General features: G+C 40.8%; 2 protein-coding genes across 9 annotated transcripts in view; one reads left to right on the forward strand and one right to left on the reverse strand.

Moving 5' to 3' along the window:
• Positions 1-8,663, reverse strand: part of camta1a (calmodulin binding transcription activator 1a) — a 363,687-nt gene extending 355,024 nt beyond the window's left edge. For 4 of the 8 annotated variants that reach the window (XM_054797834.1, XM_054797863.1, XM_054797815.1 and 1 more), the window contains exons 1-2: positions 8,525-8,663; positions 4,804-4,911 (exon numbers count right to left, since the gene is read on the reverse strand). In XM_054797834.1, the coding sequence (XP_054653809.1) occupies positions 4,804-4,911; positions 8,525-8,549 (133 nt within the window). In that variant the 5' untranslated portion in view covers positions 8,550-8,663. The remainder of the gene's footprint in view (positions 1-4,803; positions 4,912-8,524) is intronic. The other 4 variants (XM_054797844.1, XM_054797882.1, XM_054797817.1 and 1 more) reach the window with 2 other exon arrangements.
• Positions 8,664-10,711: 2,048 nt separating this feature from the next.
• dnajc11a (DnaJ (Hsp40) homolog, subfamily C, member 11a) lies at positions 10,712-20,361 on the forward strand. The gene is made up of 16 exons (XM_054797800.1): positions 10,712-10,810; positions 11,542-11,671; positions 11,787-11,860; positions 12,091-12,192; positions 12,446-12,574; positions 12,697-12,819; positions 12,928-13,001; positions 13,088-13,277; positions 13,366-13,451; positions 13,555-13,671; positions 16,113-16,268; positions 16,386-16,455; positions 17,943-18,000; positions 18,534-18,676; positions 18,749-18,878; positions 19,437-20,361. The coding sequence occupies exons 1-16, from the start codon at positions 10,739-10,741 to the stop codon at positions 19,460-19,462; spliced, it is 1,680 nt and encodes a 559-aa protein (XP_054653775.1). The 5' UTR covers positions 10,712-10,738; the 3' UTR covers positions 19,463-20,361.
• Positions 20,362-20,381: the final 20 nt, after the last annotated feature.

A 20,381-nucleotide genomic window follows, 5' to 3' on the forward strand; every position in this document is an offset into this window, starting at 1 on the left:
CAAATCAACTCAGAGCGAGAGTATATACAAATAGCTTTGGTGTTGTTGCGAGAGTCATCTGCCAGGGCTTTGAAGCTAAATTTACCAATCAAAACACAAATTTTTGTCAATTTGTGCTCAATATTTGCTCACGCTTGTGCTCAAACTACGGTGTGGGCCGAGGGTCAAACAGGACGTGCGCATGTTAATCTTGCGTCAAAAAAAATACTATGTTGAAAGACTTGATCGTAGATGTATTAAGGTGCATATTAAAAAAAATAGTACACGTACAGAGTTTCAGAGTTTAATCTTTCACTGCTTTCTTAACAATAGAGGAAGCAGTGTTGTTTCAACTACAAATGCCCTGTCACTTGCTGCACCTTCTGCAACTAACAATGGAGCTCACTTCTGCAGATAAAATGGTATTTTGATCACTTAATCCCTTTATTAAATGGACGGAATAATACTCAATGCTCAAACAGTCACAATGTGTGTGACACAAACTGTGTATTAGTTGCACCACTAGCAGCCAGGGGATTTGAAAGGCAATCTTCTTCAAGTGTTGATTTCATCAATGCAAGCATATCAAAAGGCACAAAAAAAACATAGGCTTAATACAGTCGACTGAGGAGAACATAAATGGCATCCACTCGCAGCATGCAAGCAAAGCAACAAGCAAAACTCTCACACTCCAAAATCAACATGCAGTTTTGACAACATTCCTTAAAAATTACGTATCTGAACAAAATTATTTGAAAGTGAAATAGGAGGTATTGTGCAATGCCACAAGGAAGTGTAAAATGCCACATGAGTTCAGTGGTAGAGTGAGAATAGGCTCAGACCATTGTAAGAAATCTGAGACAGAAGAGAATGTGGTCAGCAAAGTCTGGCTGCAGTGGCTAACTCATGACAAGTTATCAAATAAGAGCAATCAATCTGCTGGTGGTGCGAGTCAAAGAAGGAGGGTAGGTAAAGGGGGGGTTTAACCAGTATTCTGGTTCCAGCCATCACACAGCTTGTGCTTTTTCATGAAACTCTAATTCCGCTTGATGTCATCATAACTAGGGGTGAAACAATACACTTATCTGTATCGAACTGTTCCGTACAGTGGTCTTGGGTCGATAACGCAATGAATCAAACGATACTGTAACCCAAGTCACAAATGTCACATGACATCAGTCAGCTGACATCAAACACCCCTCTTGATTCACTGTTGTGAAGCAATTAGAGGCTCGTGTTGTGCCTGTCTCAAGCCGCATGCAAAAGTGCACTTTTCATTTTAAGTATCCACATTTCGGATAGAATAACTCAGCGGTAAGATGCATATACATACAGTAAAAGTCCTCATTGCGGCGTGTTCCATACAAAACCTTAAAAAAACTTTAATCGCGCCGTACACGCCCTGAATTCCATTACGGAAATGTGTTTTTCTACATTTACTTGTTATTGTTGCTATCCTTTCAGAATAAATTAAAAAAAAAATCTTTAATGGCTTCGGTTTTTTATGTGTTGCCTTGACTTCGGCTGTATCGTCATTTTGATAATTGTTTTTGTTTACATTAGAATTGTAATGTTTAATAGCAAACTGGATGTGTACCTATAGAAATAATAAATGCTATGTAGTTTGACTGAAATACTATTGACTCTATGAACATAAACTATTAATGAATGTTTAGTTATCTTTATTGAATGTCCAATTTAATTGTGATTTTTTTTACAAAATGTTGCTTTTGTTTCATATGGTTCTAACTTCTAAGTATACACAGCAGAAAATGAGGAAGGTATATCTGCACCAGATGCTTTTCATCTTAAAACTGTACTTTTGAGTTGAAACAAATATTGGTCATTTAAATAAAACACAACTTAAAAAAAATATTTTTTGTGTAGAAAACGTATCCAACCGTGCCACTGGCGTATCAAACTGAACCAAACCATGAATTATCCGTGTTGTTGAACCCCTAATAATAGCCATTTGTGGACAAACATCATTACTTTTAAGTCCTAAGGTTGGGGCACAATGTTAATATCACAACATATTGCATTGTTATTGTTCTAAACTAAATTACAGTGATGCCAACAATTTATGATGATGAGTTCAATGTAAAATATAACATAATAATAATATAAATATAATGCTTTCATAACATTATGAGCTTTGTGTAAACAGAGCGTTGCTTTGCCATTATTGTTAAAAGCTGAGAGAAACATCAGCGGGTAAAAACAAGCGAACTGCAGCTGAAGCAGCTTGTGCTTAAACATTACACAGCATTAAAAATGCACGTAAACATAGTGATGATTGTGAAAAGACAGATTTACATTTAGGGTACTTACTACCTCTGGTACTGTCTAAAATAAGTGCATCATTTTTTTTTTCTCACGCCACAAATAAAACCTTTAATCAAACAGATCAGCATTTCATCAAGCTGGAGATTAGTGTCTAATCGCGTTATCGTGATATTATTGTGACTCATAACGTTGCCAAAATATTGCGACAGTATTATATTGCACATTACTCTGAGATTCCCATTTGAATATTAGCACAAAAAATGCATATCCAATCTTCAAGTAACTGGTTATTTTGGTTTGCATTCGCATCGCAGGTTTGCAGCCAAGGCTCAAAGTCATTTAAAGTTCCAAGTCATACTTGGCAAGTTACCATTAACGAGTGTTTATTGATCATTTAAAAAACAGAAGTTATAGTAGGCTTATTTGACAGGTAGACATCAGTCAGCCAATCCACAATATCAGTTCTAGTGTGCATTCACATGCTATTTTTTCTGGGCTGTAAACTGACACGGTTGAACACTGCACAATGTCATTTCATTCACACCCCACGTCTCAGCAAATTATTCCAAGAGGCTTGAAGCATCACCAAATTTAGCAAAAATCCTCCTTTCTTAGACCTTTACTATCTGTAGTATATGATCTATTTTATGCTGGAGCAACAAGGAAGACGGGTGGCACTATGCCAAATGAATTCCAATTTGATTGGTCAGTGGTCCGGGGGCCCACAGCCTTACGGCTTTTGATGAGGAGATGAATAAGGGTGTGAAAACTTGAAATAGTGCTGGTGTGGGAGTGGGGAACCAATTATTTTTATCATTTGGCCTATAGCCTATTCGACAACACTCTTACATACAGTGAAATTACAAACCGCCCACAAGCAAAGGCAAAGTCTAGCAGGACTTCAACAAAACTACAACAAAGAGAGCCCTCTGCCTGCCTGCTTGACCTGCCGTTCACAGATTTGTAACAAAGACTAAAGAAAGAAATTCACTGAATCTTACAGGATGCCATTGTCTGTGCAGTTTTTTTCCTTAATCAGCAGACACACTAGTAGCATCCACTACTTACAGTTACACTGTTAACATGACTCTAAGTGGTTATTAAAGTGTAGCACAACACTGCATAATAAGGGAAGAGTGTCAAAAAGTCAAACAGCTGAAAAAAAGCCTATTACTAGAAGTTCAACAAACATGCACACACGGTTAACTGCCTGCAACAAACTGAAAATGACTCTTTATGTGTTCTCGGCCCTCACCAAGCTCACCCATCCATAAAAATCCCATCTCAAGGAGAGCAGAGGTGAGGTCTCTCTCTCTCTTTTGCTCTCTCCCGTGTAACACCTCTCGCGCTTGTTCACTCTCTCCTCACTGCTTACACATGCACACAAACAAAAGCCTGTTCTGTATCATAACTGCTTCCACAATTATTCAGACGATTACTCAGATCAATGACATACCTGCCTGCCATAGAGTGTCCTGGCCAGCCACAAACAGCCTCGAGGCTGAAGGCATTAAATGCGTGTGGTGTGACAGTGTGCAATAACAAAAGGGGGGAAAAAAGCAAGATGGCTATTGTCTGTCGCCACTGTCATGTGTGAGAGAGCAAAAGTGTAACAGCAGTGTCTGAATCTATGTTTCATACATCTGCACGAACAGTCCCTGGTCATTGAAGCTTTCAAAACAGACTCTTTTGAAAAAGTCCAAAACATAGCAGCGTAGCAGTGACACTTATCGAGCGAGGAGTCTAACAAGGGGTTGCGGCTGATTTCAGACTCCCTATCTGGAAATGACAATACATGAGCACACTTAATTAGCCGGTCTCTAGTCTAGATCAACAGCCGCAGTGAAGAGACTGGTGTATTCATTAACAACGATGGGGCTCCATTATTCTGAGGAACAATCACAATCTTTTCCCGGCTGAAGAAGTTAAAACTCAACATGCTCTAAAGACAAATGAAGGGAAAATCCCCCACAAATAAGAGGCAATGCTTTGGCCTACATTTCCAACTGATTTCTTTGGCTGTAAGCACTGCTGCTCAGACACATGACAGTGCTAAAATCCTCCCCACTGAAACGGTAAAAAATTCAACTGTGACGTTTTCTGTGTTGCTTGTCCCGACTCTACATGGAGGGGAAGCATGCATCCATTGTGAGGAAAATAAGATACAACGCCATTTTAAGGTCGGATGTGAATAGTCAAAAGCGGTTAGAGAAAAAACAAAAGCCACAAGTGATGGCTCGGAGCATGAACTCTCTCTCACTCTCTCTGCGGGTCCACTAAGGTCCAGATCCCTCGGCCTCTACATGGAACAATCATTCTTATTTAAGCACAACACTTTTGACAATGTGATCCCTTAAAACGGACACCTCAGTCAGAACAGAGGCTGGAGAAGGTGTTATGTTTGAGAACAGAATAAGGAAGTGGGCATGTAGGGTGGTGGGAGATGGAATCGAGGAGTAAATAAATGAATCGATGAATGAATAATTGATTGGCCAGCTAGTGGCCTCACGGAGCAGCAATGCAGTATTAATAACTGACTCTTACTGTTGGTCTCTGCGTCATCACTGATACTCTTAGGTGGACCGTGGCCAGCATAACACACGGTTGATCTGTACATTCGATCCGGATTACGAACTTTCTTCAGTCCTTCAGGAGGCAAAGAAAAAAAAAAGAGTAGAGAAAATGGTGGAAAAAAACATTTTTGTAGCTTGTGATGGCCCAGCAAATTCCCCATGCAAACAGACAGAAATCACACTGGTAAACAACATATAGCAGGAATATTTATTACTATAAGAACATGTCATAAATATTTCAGTTATTCATTATATAAAGCATTAAAAAGTTCAGCCCATGTTTTGGCCGCAAAAGCTAGGTCTAAGGGGGCAAAAACATGTGGCCAACTGCAGACTGAACCTGAGCTCATTAAAGGAAAAGCAAAGGGTTGAAATTTCCCCCAAATTTTTCTTCCTCACATTGCTACATCACCATTAAAGCCATTGCATTGATTGATTGTGACTGTGAGATTGTGAGCAAAGTAACTTGCAAGTTGAACCTGGAAGAGCCCTAACTTGACCTTTGACATAAGCCTTCTCGTGTCAAATTAACATTAATAACAATAATATAGTAGAACCTCAGTTTTCATACGCCCCGGTTTTCATTGGATTTGGTTTTCGGCGAAAATTATTCCTAAAAATATGTCTCGGATATCCTACAGCCCAACAATGCGCCTAACAAATTAGTCGAGTGCCCAAACAAACTCCACACATTGGTGACTCAGTCTCTGTGAAAAATGAAAAGTGTTTTTTTTTTTTAAGTTGGGACACTATAGACAGATTCCAGACAGGAAATCCTCATCTTCCTTTAAATCATCGTGTGTGGGTGGTTTATTTGCTCATAGAACACTCACATATAATGATGAATAACTCATATCTATCTCCTTCCTTCCTCAGCACAGTGCGCGATGGCAAGTGAGGCGTTCAGGTGCACTGCGTTTTTCTAAGTGTTAGACAAATCTGTGCTTTTTTATTAAATCCGGCTGAAAAAAAAAGGGCCGCACGGTGGCCTAGTGGTTAACATGTTGGCCACACAGTCAGGACATATGGAAGATCTGGGTTTGAATCTCTGTGTGGAGTTTGCATGCTCTCCCCATGCGTGGCTTTTCTCTGGGTGCTCTGATTTCCTCCCACATTCCAAAAACATGCATGTTAGATTAACAGGAGACCCTGAATTGTCCATAGGTATGAATGTGAGTGTAAATGATAGTTTGTCTTTATGTGCCCTGCAATTGGCTGGCGACCAGTCCAGGGTACGCCCCGCCTCTCACCCAAAGTCAACTAGGGTAGGCTCCAGCATGCCCCTAGTAAGGACAAGCGACATAGAAAATGAATGAATGATGATTGCAAAAAAGTTGCAAGTGCCAGAACTTTGATATGACAGTGAGAAACACGATGGTTTCCTCGTTCACGGAATCGGGGAATTGTGTCTCGAACGGAATAATTGGATTTACATGATGTCTTACGGGAAAGATAGATTCGGTTTTCGCACATTTCGTTTTTTGTCAGACCTTTTCAAACAAATTAATGACGAAAACTGATGTTCCACTGACGTAATAATAATACAGGGTACGCCTATGGTGTTTTTGTTTGAATTAGTTCATCTTATCAGATGACCTTGAATATTCATTGTGAAAAGTGAATTCAAAATGTATCCATTGCGGTAAAATATTGAAGAGTCCAGATATTTTGGGCAAATTGGTTGTCATTCTTTAGTTAGGGCATTTTAAGTCCAACTGAAAGACATATGATGCCTGTCTTTTCAATAACCTGCAGGCTATGAGCTCAAAGTAATGGCCGCATGTTGCTTTTTATGGGTGCTAAAATAAAAAAACAACATGACCGCCAAGGGCCCTGACAAAGAGTTAGCTGGAGTAGAAACCCCAGGACGTAAACAGTACCGCACCAGTAAGACTGGGTCATGGCCCCCTGGATTTAACACAACGCGCAGCCTTTAGTCATTTGGGGCCGTCATCGTCTGAGATGTTGAACTACTTAGAGGAATCAGCTCTACCTGCAAACCCCAAGGACAAAAGGTTAAGGAAACAGTGCTCAGCTGTCTGTGAGGCCACCTGCTGCAGGTAAACAGTAATGTTTGTGCGGACGCAGTGTGACACCTCTAACACCATAACACATGAGCACCGAGTCTTCACCAAGCATGTCTTCCTCCTTTCTCCCACCGGCCGGCCTCACAGGGCCACTGAAAATAACTTCCTGTGCTCAGCAGTGGGACTGCCAAGGGGAGGAGAGCTCCTTGTGTTTCAGCGGTGTTGTCATTAACAACCGGAACCTATCCATTAGGTTCAGCTATCGAGATGAATACGTGAGGACGCCACATTTTGAAGTCATTACTATCATAAAACCAGACGTCTTCATTTTTGCCACAGACAGACGCTTCACATGGTGAGTGTACTTCTATAGCTCAACATCACCCCCTGGTGGGAGTCTGTGCATCAGTCAAACAGTTGAATTCCTTGTGTTTGCTCTCACTTGGAGAGAGGTAATATTGTTTTCATGTTCATTTGAACACATCAAGTTTAACACCTAAAAAGCACACGTGCATTGAGTTGATCTATGAAAGGCTGGAAAACAACCTCAGGAAGATTTTACAAGCAGGAAAACACATTTCCCCCTCAAAGGTAGTTTTCCTGATTTTCCTGTTCAGTGCAACATCTGAACGCCCGCCATCCAGATGAGACCTTTGGAGACAATGTAGCCTAAATTGGGTGGGGGGAATCAAATAAAAGAAAAGCTCATCATGCAAATACAGTCATGCCTGTTCAATACCACAAGACTGGTTGGGGTGAATATAAAAAGGAAGCTCCTTATTTTAAAGCTGTTTTCCCCCATTTTTCACAGTGTGTTGTGGCATTTCTCACTATCTAATATTGCAAAGATCTTCCTAAATCGAGCTCTCTATATGTTTGCCGGTCCAATATCCCACTTAGTAAGTATAATGGCTTTCATCTCAAGTTAGTGAGCCGTGTGAAATAAGATGAGGGGGGGGGGAAACATCACTTTTCCCTATGTGCGTTAAAATTGGAAAGGCAGGTTAGCCTCCATCCTCAACATTTCCACCGGTGTAATGGCATTTAGTGTGGGTACGCCGGGACGTTACACACTAGAACCCCCGCGAATATAGGCCAAGTACTTTGAGTCCAACTGGAATCACCGGAAACAGTGACCCTTTTTGACATAGTGCTGGCTGAATGTCAAAGGCGCTCCGAGTGCGGAAACAGGACGACCCAAAAGAGATGAGCAGAGTAACAATAAAACTAGACGCGTCCACGTAGTTTTCATTCAAAACAAGCCGGAAATCGCGAGTGACACTAATCAGCGACTGGTGGGAAATTAGAGAAGAAGTTGCCGCTGACATGTTGTCATTAACTTAGCCTAAGCTCGCCGTCGTGGATACTGGATCCACGTCCACGGTAAACACGGCACTTCCCCGCACTCTTCCCTCATTCCCGTGGCTGGAGTATGGGCTTTACGGTGGGAGCTAACTAGAAAAGGAGGCTAATATTAGCCGGCTAGTGTCTCTCCACGTTTGAGCCGCCTGCTCGCCATGAGACAACAAACACAGCTCCTTTTTTTTTTTAGGCGAAAATATCTGCACTCGCACGTCGCCTTCTCGCCACTTGCAACTGTTCGCCGACAAAAAAAAGACGCACATACCAAGTGAATTAATCGTATTATATTTCTCTTACCTTCCGGCTTGTTTTCGGCAGCCATTTCCCCTTCACGCGCAACATCCTCCTCCTCCTCACGACCGTGGGTACCACGCGCGTGCACGGCGAGGACAGCACGCGGAGGGAGTGGAGGAGCGTGCGGCGAGTCCGTCCGGAACCAGGCGAACTTACTATTGGCTGCCAGGCTCTGACTGACAACACACACACACACACACGTCTCCCCCTCCTCACTTTGTGTGGATGCCTATGACAACATCACTTCTCTTTCAGCCACCTAAACAAATAATGGCTGTTTCTGTGAAGGTTATCAATTAATGAGCAATGTCAATAAAACTACTTGGCATGGATAAGCTGCAGATTGTAGAAACAGCTTGTAGTACTTAACGTCTTTGATTCCGGTGGTTTTTAACCCCCATTTAGGGCATTCATTGACATGCTGTACAGTAATTAAAATGCTCTCTAGTTTGACCGATGTTTGGCCCTTTTTACCTTTGAGGCCACCTTATTTCACGGTGATGTTGCGCAAAGTGGAATGTGTGACAGCATGTGCACATAAGTTGCATCATTCATAACGTTCAGACAGGGACGGGGGTCCCAAGGTGGGGCATGATAGTGAAGAAGGCACTTGTTGCAACTCCGAAATGATAGAGCTGTTATAGAATCACACTTCTACTAGAGACTGTATATATTTTATTCTTTTAATTGTTTCTATGGGGGTGCTACTAATAACTATTTATTATAGTATAGCTATTGTTCACCAGAGTTCCAAGTGAGCCAAGCCGATACCATATAACCACACATACAATGTGGGTTGCTCATTGGTCAAGCAGATTCGCCATCACTGAGCCGTTGTAATTTTTTTCTATTGTCATTGTATTTAATCATAATGATCACCAATAATGATGAGCATTAGTTCCTTTTTGAATGCTTCCTCTCACGCTTCCTCAGCCCCCATGGTATTCTAGACACATCTTATAGAAAATGGATAAATGAACGCATTGAAATCACAGGGTTGTGAAGGGTCACCTATCCCAATAGACAGAATTCTTACCATCGATTACTATGGCCATGCCTACCCTGGACTCATAACAGGGAAATTGATCCAAACACACGGCATGGAAGCCAGCTTTGGGAACCACTACACTACCAATGGCCACTTGAGCAGTTATGCCAGGTAGTTTGCTGGATCAGGTGATAAAGTGGTCGTCTTTCAAATAGCAATTTGAGGGTTCAATTTCCAGTGCCATTTCTGACCTGTCAATGCATTCTTTATCTTATTGTTGATGAAATTTTAACATTCATCAGGTAGAAATGTATGCCATTTACCATTTTATAGCATTGTTGGTGAGATTTTAGAGCAAAAGCGGACTTTCATATCATCCACTGTGCCTTCAAGGTTCCCCTTCTATTATTGTGGTGCAGCTAGGCTTGACAATAGTGTGGCTGCATTAATAACTACAAGCAATCTAATTACAGATCATTGAGCTTGATACACGTTGCTGTTGGCACTCTTGTCAACTGCAGCACTTAAGGACAGCCTTCATCCTACATTAACAGGCTGTGGACCATCAGTGCTGAAATGGTGGAGGAGATGGTGCTGAAAAGACAGCTCCTCTGTTGCCCGCTGGCCTTGCACAGTCAAAAAAGGCTCTGCTGTCGGGGGGAAAAAAAGAGTAGGAAACTCATGCAAGACCTGAAGTAATCATGAGGATTTTTTTTCTCTCCTCTTCTAGCTCTCCTGTGTGTGGTACTTCTCCTCAGAATGATACAATGTCTAATGTCTCAAATGTTGAAATGATGTAGACAGTTTTCATTTTGTAATTTGATATTGATCCGTAACTATAGAATTGAATGGCATGATATTAACATTAAAATTAAAATTAAAAAATACATAAAAGCGTATTGGTATGGTATGTATGATATGGTATGCTGGGCTGCGTTGAAATGCCATTATCAACATTATGCACTCAAAGTTTCCTCGTATTGCAAAATAAATAACATAAAGCGACACCGCCGTGTGTACTAAACATGCAACATGTAACATGTACTAAAATATCTACAAAAACTATATTTTAAGCAATATATATCATTTATAATGTGAAGCCAAAGTTAAGTATTCATATGCAAGATGTTGTAATTATACATCCGAATCACGAGGGGGCGATAAAGTGCATCGAAACGTCATTGAGTAACTCAAGCGATAACTCAAAGAAGAAATGACCGGGTGTAAACATGGCGTCTGCCTTGGAAGATGATGAGATCTCCAGTGATGATTACTATTCACTACTAAATGTCAGGCGAGAGGTACGTTATACAGTTGTCTTCTATGGAGCTATTGTGTGCAAGCATGCCCACGCTATTCTGTTCGCCGCCACTAGATATTAGTCCATGGTTTCGCGTGTAGTGATGTTTAACGTTAGCCAGATGGCTAGCTTCTGACCCTCGACATTGATTTCTAGTCTGTGGCTCCGACCGGAAACTTTTCCAGGACACACAACAAGTTTCTGGGTGATAATTTTGCTCAAAAAAATCAATCGGTCAACAAAACCGCTTAAGGGACTATTCGCTAATGTGGTTTAGTGGGTGTCAGAATTGACAGAAAATTGTGGTTTAGGAATTATTTCTTGGACTGTGCACAGGGCTACATGGCTAATGCTATAATGATTGACTACACTTGGATTTACAGTTGATCAGATTAGACGTTCATGTCAGGGGATCGAGTGCTTACAGTTGTCTCCCTTTTACTGCAAGTATACAGTGGATGTGCTGCTGTCATTACACGCACAGTAGGTAAATGTAATATCTGCATTAGGTAAATGGAAATGATTACAACTTTAGTTCATTTCTGTGACCTGTTTGACAGGTGGTCCTATTTTAAAAAAAAAAATGTATTTAAGGAACTGTTTTCCCTTAATTTGGAAAATGTAAACGACTTGATTTCTATGTAACTGACAAGGGGAGGTCATTTATATATTACCTGATGCCACATTGTGCAGATAATTTTCTCACGTATTTCCTTCAATGTGGTGCTTCAGGCAACACAGGATGAGTTGAAGGCAGCGTACAGGCGCCTCTGCATGTTATATCACCCAGACAAACATCGGGATCCAGAACTTAAGCGACAAGCAGAGCAGCTATTTAACCTCGTACATGAAGCTTATGAAGGTGAGAGAAAGTGAATCCAGAAGATGATATGTTTGACAGATAAATACATCTAGCTACACCAGCATTCATGGATAACTGACTCTCTTGACTTTTCTATGATTGTATGTTTTCCTAGTGCTCAGTGATCCACAGGCACGCGCAATCTATGATGTGTATGGCAAGCGTGGACTTGATGTGGAAGGATGGGAGGTAAAACTATTGTCTGTTTGTATGGTACGTTTTTTTAGAATCAACAAGTCTCAATAAACGCCAAAGCAAACATTTGCTTTTTTGGGGGGGACCTCAATAATATTCATATTGAAATGCCATATTGCTAAGCCATTTTAAACAACTAAATCACTATAGCATTATCTGATAATGATAATAACAAGTAAATAAATATGTATTTGAGAATAAAAGGCCATATGATGTTTTACCAGGTGGTGGAGAGGAAAAGAACTCCTGCAGAGATCAGAGAGGAGTATGAGCGGCTTCAGAAAGAACGAGAGGAGCGAAGACTCCAGCAAAGGACCAACCCAAAGGTATGGTCAATGGCTGACAACTCACCTATTCTTGAACACTTTAAAGAACTTTCTTGTACAATATTGTATTGTATTCTATCTACCTAAGAGCTGTAATTATGTGGTGTGACCCTAGATGGCGAGCATTGGCATTGATGATTTTGAATGTACCCTTTCCAAAATTCTTCAGTTAGCTTTGGTGCGGGGTTATATCCGTTCCTTCTCCACCGGTTGCAACTTTAACCCTATTTCTCTCACCGCTGTGTGTTCAAAGGGAACGATTAGTGTGGGCATTGATGCCACGGACCTCTTTGACCACTATGAAGAGGACTATGAGGACATGGTTGGAGGAGGCATCCCACACGTGGAAATCAACAAGATGCACATATCACAATCCATCGAGGTGAAAAATGGTGCCAGATTGCATGCTTCAGATCAGTTTAGAGGTGTTTACAATAATATGATGCTATAGTAGTGCAAGTGACAGCTCAAGCAGTTCTAGCTGCTCCGTGTGTTCTCCTGCAGGCCCCTCTTACCACAAATGACACAGCCATCTTGTCCGGTTCCTTGTCCACACACAATGGAAACGGAGGCGGCACTATAAACCTGGCCCTGAGGAGAGTCACCTCAGCTCAGGGATGGGGGGAGGTATGCTGCTCTTTTATTGAGTGTAAAAGCAGTCTTACACGTTCTTTTACCAACTGTCTGACCACATGTTGGCGCATTAAATGCCTTATATATTTTTTGCGTATGTAGATAGAGCTCGGCGCAGGGGACACACATGGACCTCTCTTTGGAATGAAGATATTCCGAAATTTGACGCCTCGGTGGTATGTGAATTTTTAGAGAAAGATGTACACTGAATAACTCAAAGATGGACAACTTTATGAGTTATCTTTTTTTTGCTTCCCCTCAGCTTTGTGACGGGGCAGTGCGGGCTCCAGTTTTCATCACGGGGCGTGCGTCCTGGCATAACCACAGTGCTGGCCCGTCACCTCGACAAGAACACAATGGGCTACCTGCAATGGCGTTGGGGGATCCACTCCTCTATGAACACCAGCATAGTCAGGGACACCAAGAGCAGCCATTTTACATTCACAGTGCAGGTTTGCTGCCTGCACTCATGTGTGTTACAGCATTTAATCTACAGTTGCCTGTCAGCGGTGAGCCGCAATGTTCTCTTCCTCTCTGCAGCTTGGCATTCCACACACTTTTATGATGATGAGCTACCAGTACAAGTTCCAGGATGAAGACCAGACAAAGATTAAGGGCTCAATAAAGTATGTGCTCAAAGTGTAATTTTCTGTTTTTCAGAGTGTCACTGGTCATTCTGATTTTGGTGATGTGATGAATGTTTGCCAAGTTGCTGTGCCTGTGTTGCAGGTCTGGTTTCTTCGGAACTGTGGTAGAATATGGCGCTGAGAGGAAAATCAGTAGACACAGCATTTTGGGGGCTACAGTCAGTGTAGGTGTGCCCCAAGGTGTCTCGCTCAAGGTCAAGTAAGTGCTGCTTTTATTCATTTAAGGGGGCAGGTTTATTTTCACAATATTTCAACCAATATTTAGTTTCATAGGTTATTGTTCTCTAAATTTAAATGATTGGTTTTGTAAAATAGCCGCCCGAACTTCATTATCAAGGATCAGCTGATACATGGTCAATGATTTGCGAGACGCAGCTTTGAAATGTTTTTCTCGGAATATTATCTTTTTCTCCACGTATGAACCTGGTCGATTTTTAAAATCTGAGCCCCAGCAATCACTCACCACCTCTTCATTCCAGTGCCTATTTACACATACTAGAAGATGACATCACTTGGTACATTTTCACAGGAATAACCTCAGTTGTACATTGACTCATGGCAGGCAATAGAAGGTGCACGCATTTCAACTTTAAATGTTTCTTTCCAACAGTGCATTGCTATAGACAGTAAAAAGGCAGCAACGTTAATTGCTTTCAGCCATGTTTACTTATAATGACCTGTAACAATCTTTTGCTTGTGTTGAACTTTGATGTTTAGAATTCCTGTGTTTGTGAATGCACCTCGCCGTCAGTGTGGTTGGTGGATAGTAAGGAATTGTGTTTGTTGCTGATGTGGACTGTGGGGATTGACGGAGAAACGTGTACGAGTTCAAGAACACAGTACGGTGTTGGAACTGAGCACTGCTGTTGGCTTGTTAAGGTTGGCAATGAAGTTTAAAAAGAGTATCAGACTGCGTTTCTGTGGGGACATTACATTGACGACGCGTTGCAGCCCATTTCGCTCTCAATTTTGGCAAGGATAGATTGCGTTCATCGACATGCATTATCATGATGGGGCCATCGAATTAAAATCTATACCATAGGCCACATTTGATATCATTGTTTATATCGCATAGTCTTCATTCTACTTTGTGTTGTCAGACAGAAGGAAAACTGCACTTTTTTGGAATTCCGCCCATCATCCACAATACCTATGTGAGACAAGAACACACGTTTTTCCCCTTTCTGTGCGTTCTAAAAAGATGCTTCGCACTGGCAGACGTAATTGGGATTCACCTGTTCCCCCTAAAAAGCCCTAAAAAAAAAAAAAAAAACGCCAACAAGGCTCCATTTACGTGCTGTGACCTGCATATTAATCAAGCTGTAGCGACACTGTTACACTGAGGAACTACCTTTATTATATATTACATAACTGTGGTTTCTGGTCTCAAAAAATGTTGACAATAATGTCGTTGAGCGTCAATTTGTGGAACAATAAACATTTCAAAACGCACCGGCATTGTTCTGGGACACGGTTAAATAAACAACTTTGTTTGTCCAATCATATTTTTTCATTGTACTTTTCTTAAAATGAATGTTAAAATCTTGTCTCGTCTCGTAGACCCAATCTCTTGCATCGTCTTGGCTCATGAGTTTGGTGTTTCGTGACACCAGTGTTAATTATACGTTAATATAAATTCAAAATTTTGTCGCCAATATTTTCACTTTTACTGCAAACAAATATCCGTCCACGCGGTGGCCGAGTGGTTAACATGTTGGCCACACAGTCAGGAGATCAGGAAGACCTGGGTCCAAATCTCCGCTTGGGCATCTACAGTACTGTATGCGTGGCGTCTGCATGTTGTCCCCGTTTGTGTAGTCTGGTTTCCTCCCACATTCCAAAAACATGCATGTTAGGTTAATTGGTGACTCCAAATCGTCCATAGTTATGAATGTGAGCATATATGTGCCCTGTGATTGGCTGGCGACCAGGCCAGGGTGTATATCGGCTCCAAATATTGGTTATTAGCCTCTTTGACTACTAAAAATCGGTATCAGTGTCAGCCCTGAAAAACACTGATCTGTCGATCTCTAGTATATACTGTAGCTGTGATATCAAGTACTACTGTATATGTATGTGCTGCATGTATCAGACTCAATATCATGGTGACTTACTCGATGGACAGTTGTCCAGCTGACTTGGGCGTCTTTTCTAGTTGATTTTTGGTAGGTGGAAAAAAGTTTTTACCACTGCAGGGATTGTTGGCACTAACAATTCTTTATTGTGATGCAGTCTCTTGGAGCAGTGTCCTACTCGCCAGATACACAAAGCCTTTCCATCAATGATAAGTAACACTGTGTGCTACTCAGTGCAGCAGAAACGCTCCATTTCTGTCGGCATAGCTTGACAAGCTCCACATTTACACCACCAAGTCATGCCGGTCTGCTCCGACATTGCACCCTCTCTTCTTGCCCAGTCAGCTTCTTTATAAGCAGAATAGGTGAATCCCAATTACGTCCAAAAACAGCCAGAATGAGGCGGCTATCTTGAACGCACATAAAAAGGGAAACGTGTCTCAAGTAGGAATTGTAGATGGGCAAAATTTCAGAAAAAGTGCAATTTTTCTTAAATATCACACATTTAAGCAGCTAGGCAAACGTCACTTGGCAATAATTAATACAACTGACCACCTCTCTGCAGACTAAACAGAGCCAGCCAGACTTATTTCTTCCCCATTCACCTGACCGACCAACTTCTGCCAAGTGCTGTATTTTACGCCACAGTTGGACCACTGGTTGTCTACCTCGCCATGCAGCGACTTGTTATTCGGCCGTATGTACGAGCTCAGAAGGAACAGTAAGAGACCTCCACTTAAAATTGTTTTACGCAAGAGGTTTTAAAGGAAGCCATGCATGTGTTATCAAAGCTGTTTTTTTAAAGATCTTTTTATAACTCATATCTATCTTTTAACAGAGACTTGGAGAAGCAGCGTGAGAGCTCAGCCTCAAACATAGCCAAAAAGAAACAGGAGGCAGAGGCTGCGGTGAGCACTTCATTAGATATGTACAGTAGGAGTAGGAAGAAGCAGAGCTTATTCAATCCTACCCCCTCTTCTTCACATCAATTGCTAATACATTTGTCCACTTCCTATTCAACATGTGCCCTTTGCCAGTTCTGAAAAAACATCAGAAAATGATAAAGTAATAATGTGTTACAGTGAAGTTGAGGTTTGTAATTCAATATAAATAAATAGCATAGCACTCGTAAAAAAAAAATAATAATAATAAAGGATGAAGAAGTTAATAGTTGATACATACTGTACATTGCTGGATGATGAATGAGTACAGACAATGTAATACTTCAGATAGTCCTATAAGTAACTGAGAATAAGGAGTAAGTACAGTTGTCATATGACACAGCATTTTACAGGTATTTCCCTGTGGTTCAACTGCTTGTACTGAAATGGCTCATTTTAGTGCATTGTTGGAGTTCTTGACTCAACCCGTTCCATAATTTGATTCCACACATTGACATGCAGAAGGTTTTTAGCGTTGTTGGTGTGTTTAAGTTGAATTTTTTCCTAAGATCATCTCTTGATGAGAATAATTTTATTACGTTTTTGGGAAGCAGGTTATTTTATGCTTTCTGCATAATTTTAGCTGGTTGAAAGTTTACCAGGTCAACAAATGTTGTTAATTGTGATTTTAGGATTAAAGGGTCGGTATGTTCTCTGTAAGCGGCAGAATGAATTATCCCAACTGACCTATTTTGTAGTACAGTTAGTAAATGAAGTGTACTTTTATAGTTATTTCCCCATATCTCCACACAATAAGTCAGATAGGCAGAACCGGAGAACAATAGAGTATGGACTGATTTTTAGTCCAGAACGTATTTTGCTTTGTTCAGTATAGAAGTATTTATTGCCACTTCATGTTGTAAGTTTTTAATATGGGATTTCGAACTCATTTTGTCGTCTATTATGACGCCTAGAAATTAATTAATTAATTAAATTAATTAAATCACCCTGTCAATGTCTACGTCGTCTATTTGTTTTTGCGCATGAGTATCCTTTCGGCTACTGTCAAATAACATTATTTTAGTTTTACGTAGTATGGTTTAGTATAGTTAATTCATCTTTGACTTTTTTTTTTTATTAGCTCTTGCATGCCTTCTCCAAAACAAAGTGCAGTTGTGTCGTCTGCAAATAGTACTAGCTGTAGGTATTTTGTGACTTTCCAGATATAATTTATACATCGATTGAACTTGGTCCCAGTATTGACCCCTCCGGTACGCCACACGACATACAGTATTTAAGCTTGCAGATGTATATTCTCTTAGTGTCACATATTGCATCCTGTTTGCCAAGTAGCTCTTTACCCTGTTCAAGAGTAACCCTCTGAATCCATACCGTTGTAGTTTGCTAATAAAGATATTGTGGTTAATTGCGTGATGTCTTACTGATTTCAGCAATGCATTTTATCCCTCATATGATCTCTCTTTCTCCCCGTGTGCCTTTTTTCGTCTCTGAAGGTATTGCTCATGCAGGAGTCCGTGCGGAGGATTATTGAAGCTGAGGAGTCTCGAATGGGTATGATTAGTGATGTCTCGCAAAGTTCAAAATCTTGTCCCTCTTTTCACCCTCTGACACTAATGATAATTACACTGTAGTTTAATTTGCTGAATTATGTGACCAATCAGCTTTTCATGTAGTTTAAAAGAGGAAAATAGTTTGACTCACCATCAAGCCTCTATTTTGAATGGCAATAACTGCTGCTTTTAAGCCAGCCTTTGATAAGCACAGTTGTAAAATACTTTAAGCACACACGTTAATTTTCCCCAGTAGGGTCTGGCAATTTGGTTTCCAGCAAATGGAAAGGTTTGTGTTTTGCAGTCATCAGTGGTCCAGCAGACTTTGCACTTTTTACGTTTTTTTTTTTTTTTATCTCATGTTACAGATTAATATACTTTTGCTTTCTTACAGAATGAATTAAAATTTCCATTTTGCTTGTATCATAGAACAGAAATGTTTTGATCTTGAGGAATTCAGTCAGCTGCTGTCGAGCTTCCTGAAATAAAATGAATAAGTTTTGCACTATTGTTAACTACTGCCTTCTAAACCAGGTCTAATCATCCTCAATGCCTGGTATGGCAAGTTTGTGACAGACAACAGCCGAAAACACGAGAGGGCAAAGGTCATTGATGTGACTGTGCCACTGCAGTGTCTTGTGAAAGACTCTAAACTCATCCTGACCGAGGCCACAAAGGTTTGTGTTACAACAGTTGCAATTTGTCCTTAATTGTAAATTGACATCAACTATATGGTTGCTACATTTTAGTCAGGACTCCCGGGCTTCTACGACCCCTGTGTGGGAGAGGAGAAGAGTCTAAAGGTGCTGTATCAGTTCCGCGGCGTCATGCATCAAGTCCTGTCAGGAGATGCAGAACCACTCAGGATACCAAAGCAATGTAAGTTTATTGCATACGGTACATTTAAACCACGTTGAGGCTGCCTTTAATTTACCAAGATACAGTTTGGGACAGTAAACCCTGATTTGACTCTGTTTCCATTATGGGATGTGTAGGCCGGATGGTGATGACTACCTTAAGTAGTGTGACATCATACCAGTGTGATTATAGTGTAACCAGACAAGGAATTGAACGAATACAAGTGCAACACAATAAATAAAGACCAACAATGGACTGCATGTGACTGTTACTATAAGAAGTTGAGAAGTTGTGCCATAAAGTGTTAGTGCACTTATTTTGGTGGCCTAGTCAACTTTGGGACAATGGAAATAAACAAATATGCAGTAAAACAAATCAGCGATCTGTACTGCAGAGGTAAAAACAAACGCTTTGGTATATACTCTCCAACAATCAAACATGTCCCTTGTTTCACATGAGCAGGTCACTGACAACTCTGTCTGATACAATGAATGATTGAATGTGCTATGCAAATCCACACACTTAGCTGTTTACCACCTCCTCCATTTTTGACCAGTCTGGCCTTGTTTCTCTTTGCAGCTCACAGGATTGACACAGACACATAGGGGTTCCTCTGCTGACCAAAAGACACATCTCTCAGCTGTTAGAAGAATGGATCGAACCTTTGTTTTATTTTCACGACAGGGAGCAAATTCTTTGTCATTCAAACGTGTTGCATTTATCTTTGGTCTTTACATTATTCAGTAAAACAAAAGTATCCAAGACAGTATCCACTGACAGGGTAGAGGCCTGCTCGAAAATGTAATGTGACACCAAAATCAATGGCTACCATCTATTAAGCCTTTGCGGTGTACATTTATTTTTGCTAAGGCTTGTCTTTTATGATCAAGTTGTGTGTACCGAATTGTACGCAAATTGCAGTGCCTATGTGATTTAAATCATTAATGCACCTATTTGCCATAATATTAAAATCTTTCTTGCTCATATTGCATTTTTTTACATGCCTTTTTCTAGTCCAATAATTGTTTTTAGCTGTGGTATTTTGTACCTGGGCCTTCAGTGGGCTGGCCAGAATTTCTTTCTCAAGACACCAAGTATCAACAAAACAAACACAATAATGATAATAAATATGTGCCAGAGCGGGGTTTCAAACAAGGGTCGCCCTTGTGGACCGCCAGTCGTTAGCAATGCGTCGTACAGCCATTTCAAATGAGCAGAAGTCCAACGGATTAAGTAAGATAGCGCTACCATCGTAAGATTGCCACAATACACTCAATCGATAATAATACAAGTCCCCTTTTCTTCAGATAGATTTATTCACCAATACTAACTTACTGACTTACATTACTGCTAGTAACTTGGAGTCAGTGACTAATTTCCAGTAGTGATGGGCGGTACACCGATGCTTGTAAAGATGCCGCTCAGCCAAATGTGACAAGCATGAATAGAACAGATGGATGGTTAAAGGTTCAGACAACTCCAAGCATCTACACTGCAACATCATCTGAAGCAGTTCACAATCAA

This window comes from Dunckerocampus dactyliophorus, chromosome 1 (assembly GCF_027744805.1).
Source record: "Dunckerocampus dactyliophorus isolate RoL2022-P2 chromosome 1, RoL_Ddac_1.1, whole genome shotgun sequence".
Taxonomy (NCBI): domain Eukaryota; kingdom Metazoa; phylum Chordata; class Actinopteri; order Syngnathiformes; family Syngnathidae; genus Dunckerocampus; species Dunckerocampus dactyliophorus.

What these genes read in the sequence shown, in the direction of transcription:
- dnajc11a (XM_054797800.1), top strand. Translation starts at nt 10,739, where the DNA reads ATGGCGTCTGCCTTGGAAGATGATGAGATCTCCAGTGATGATTACTAT. An exon ending in AGCAAAGGACCAACCCAAAG is followed by an intron (nt 12,193 to 12,445) that starts GTATGGTCAATG and finishes GTGTGTTCAAAG; the next exon opens with GGAACGATTAGTGTGGGCAT. An exon ending in AAGATTAAGGGCTCAATAAA is followed by an intron (nt 13,452 to 13,554) that starts GTATGTGCTCAA and finishes CCTGTGTTGCAG; the next exon opens with GTCTGGTTTCTTCGGAACTG.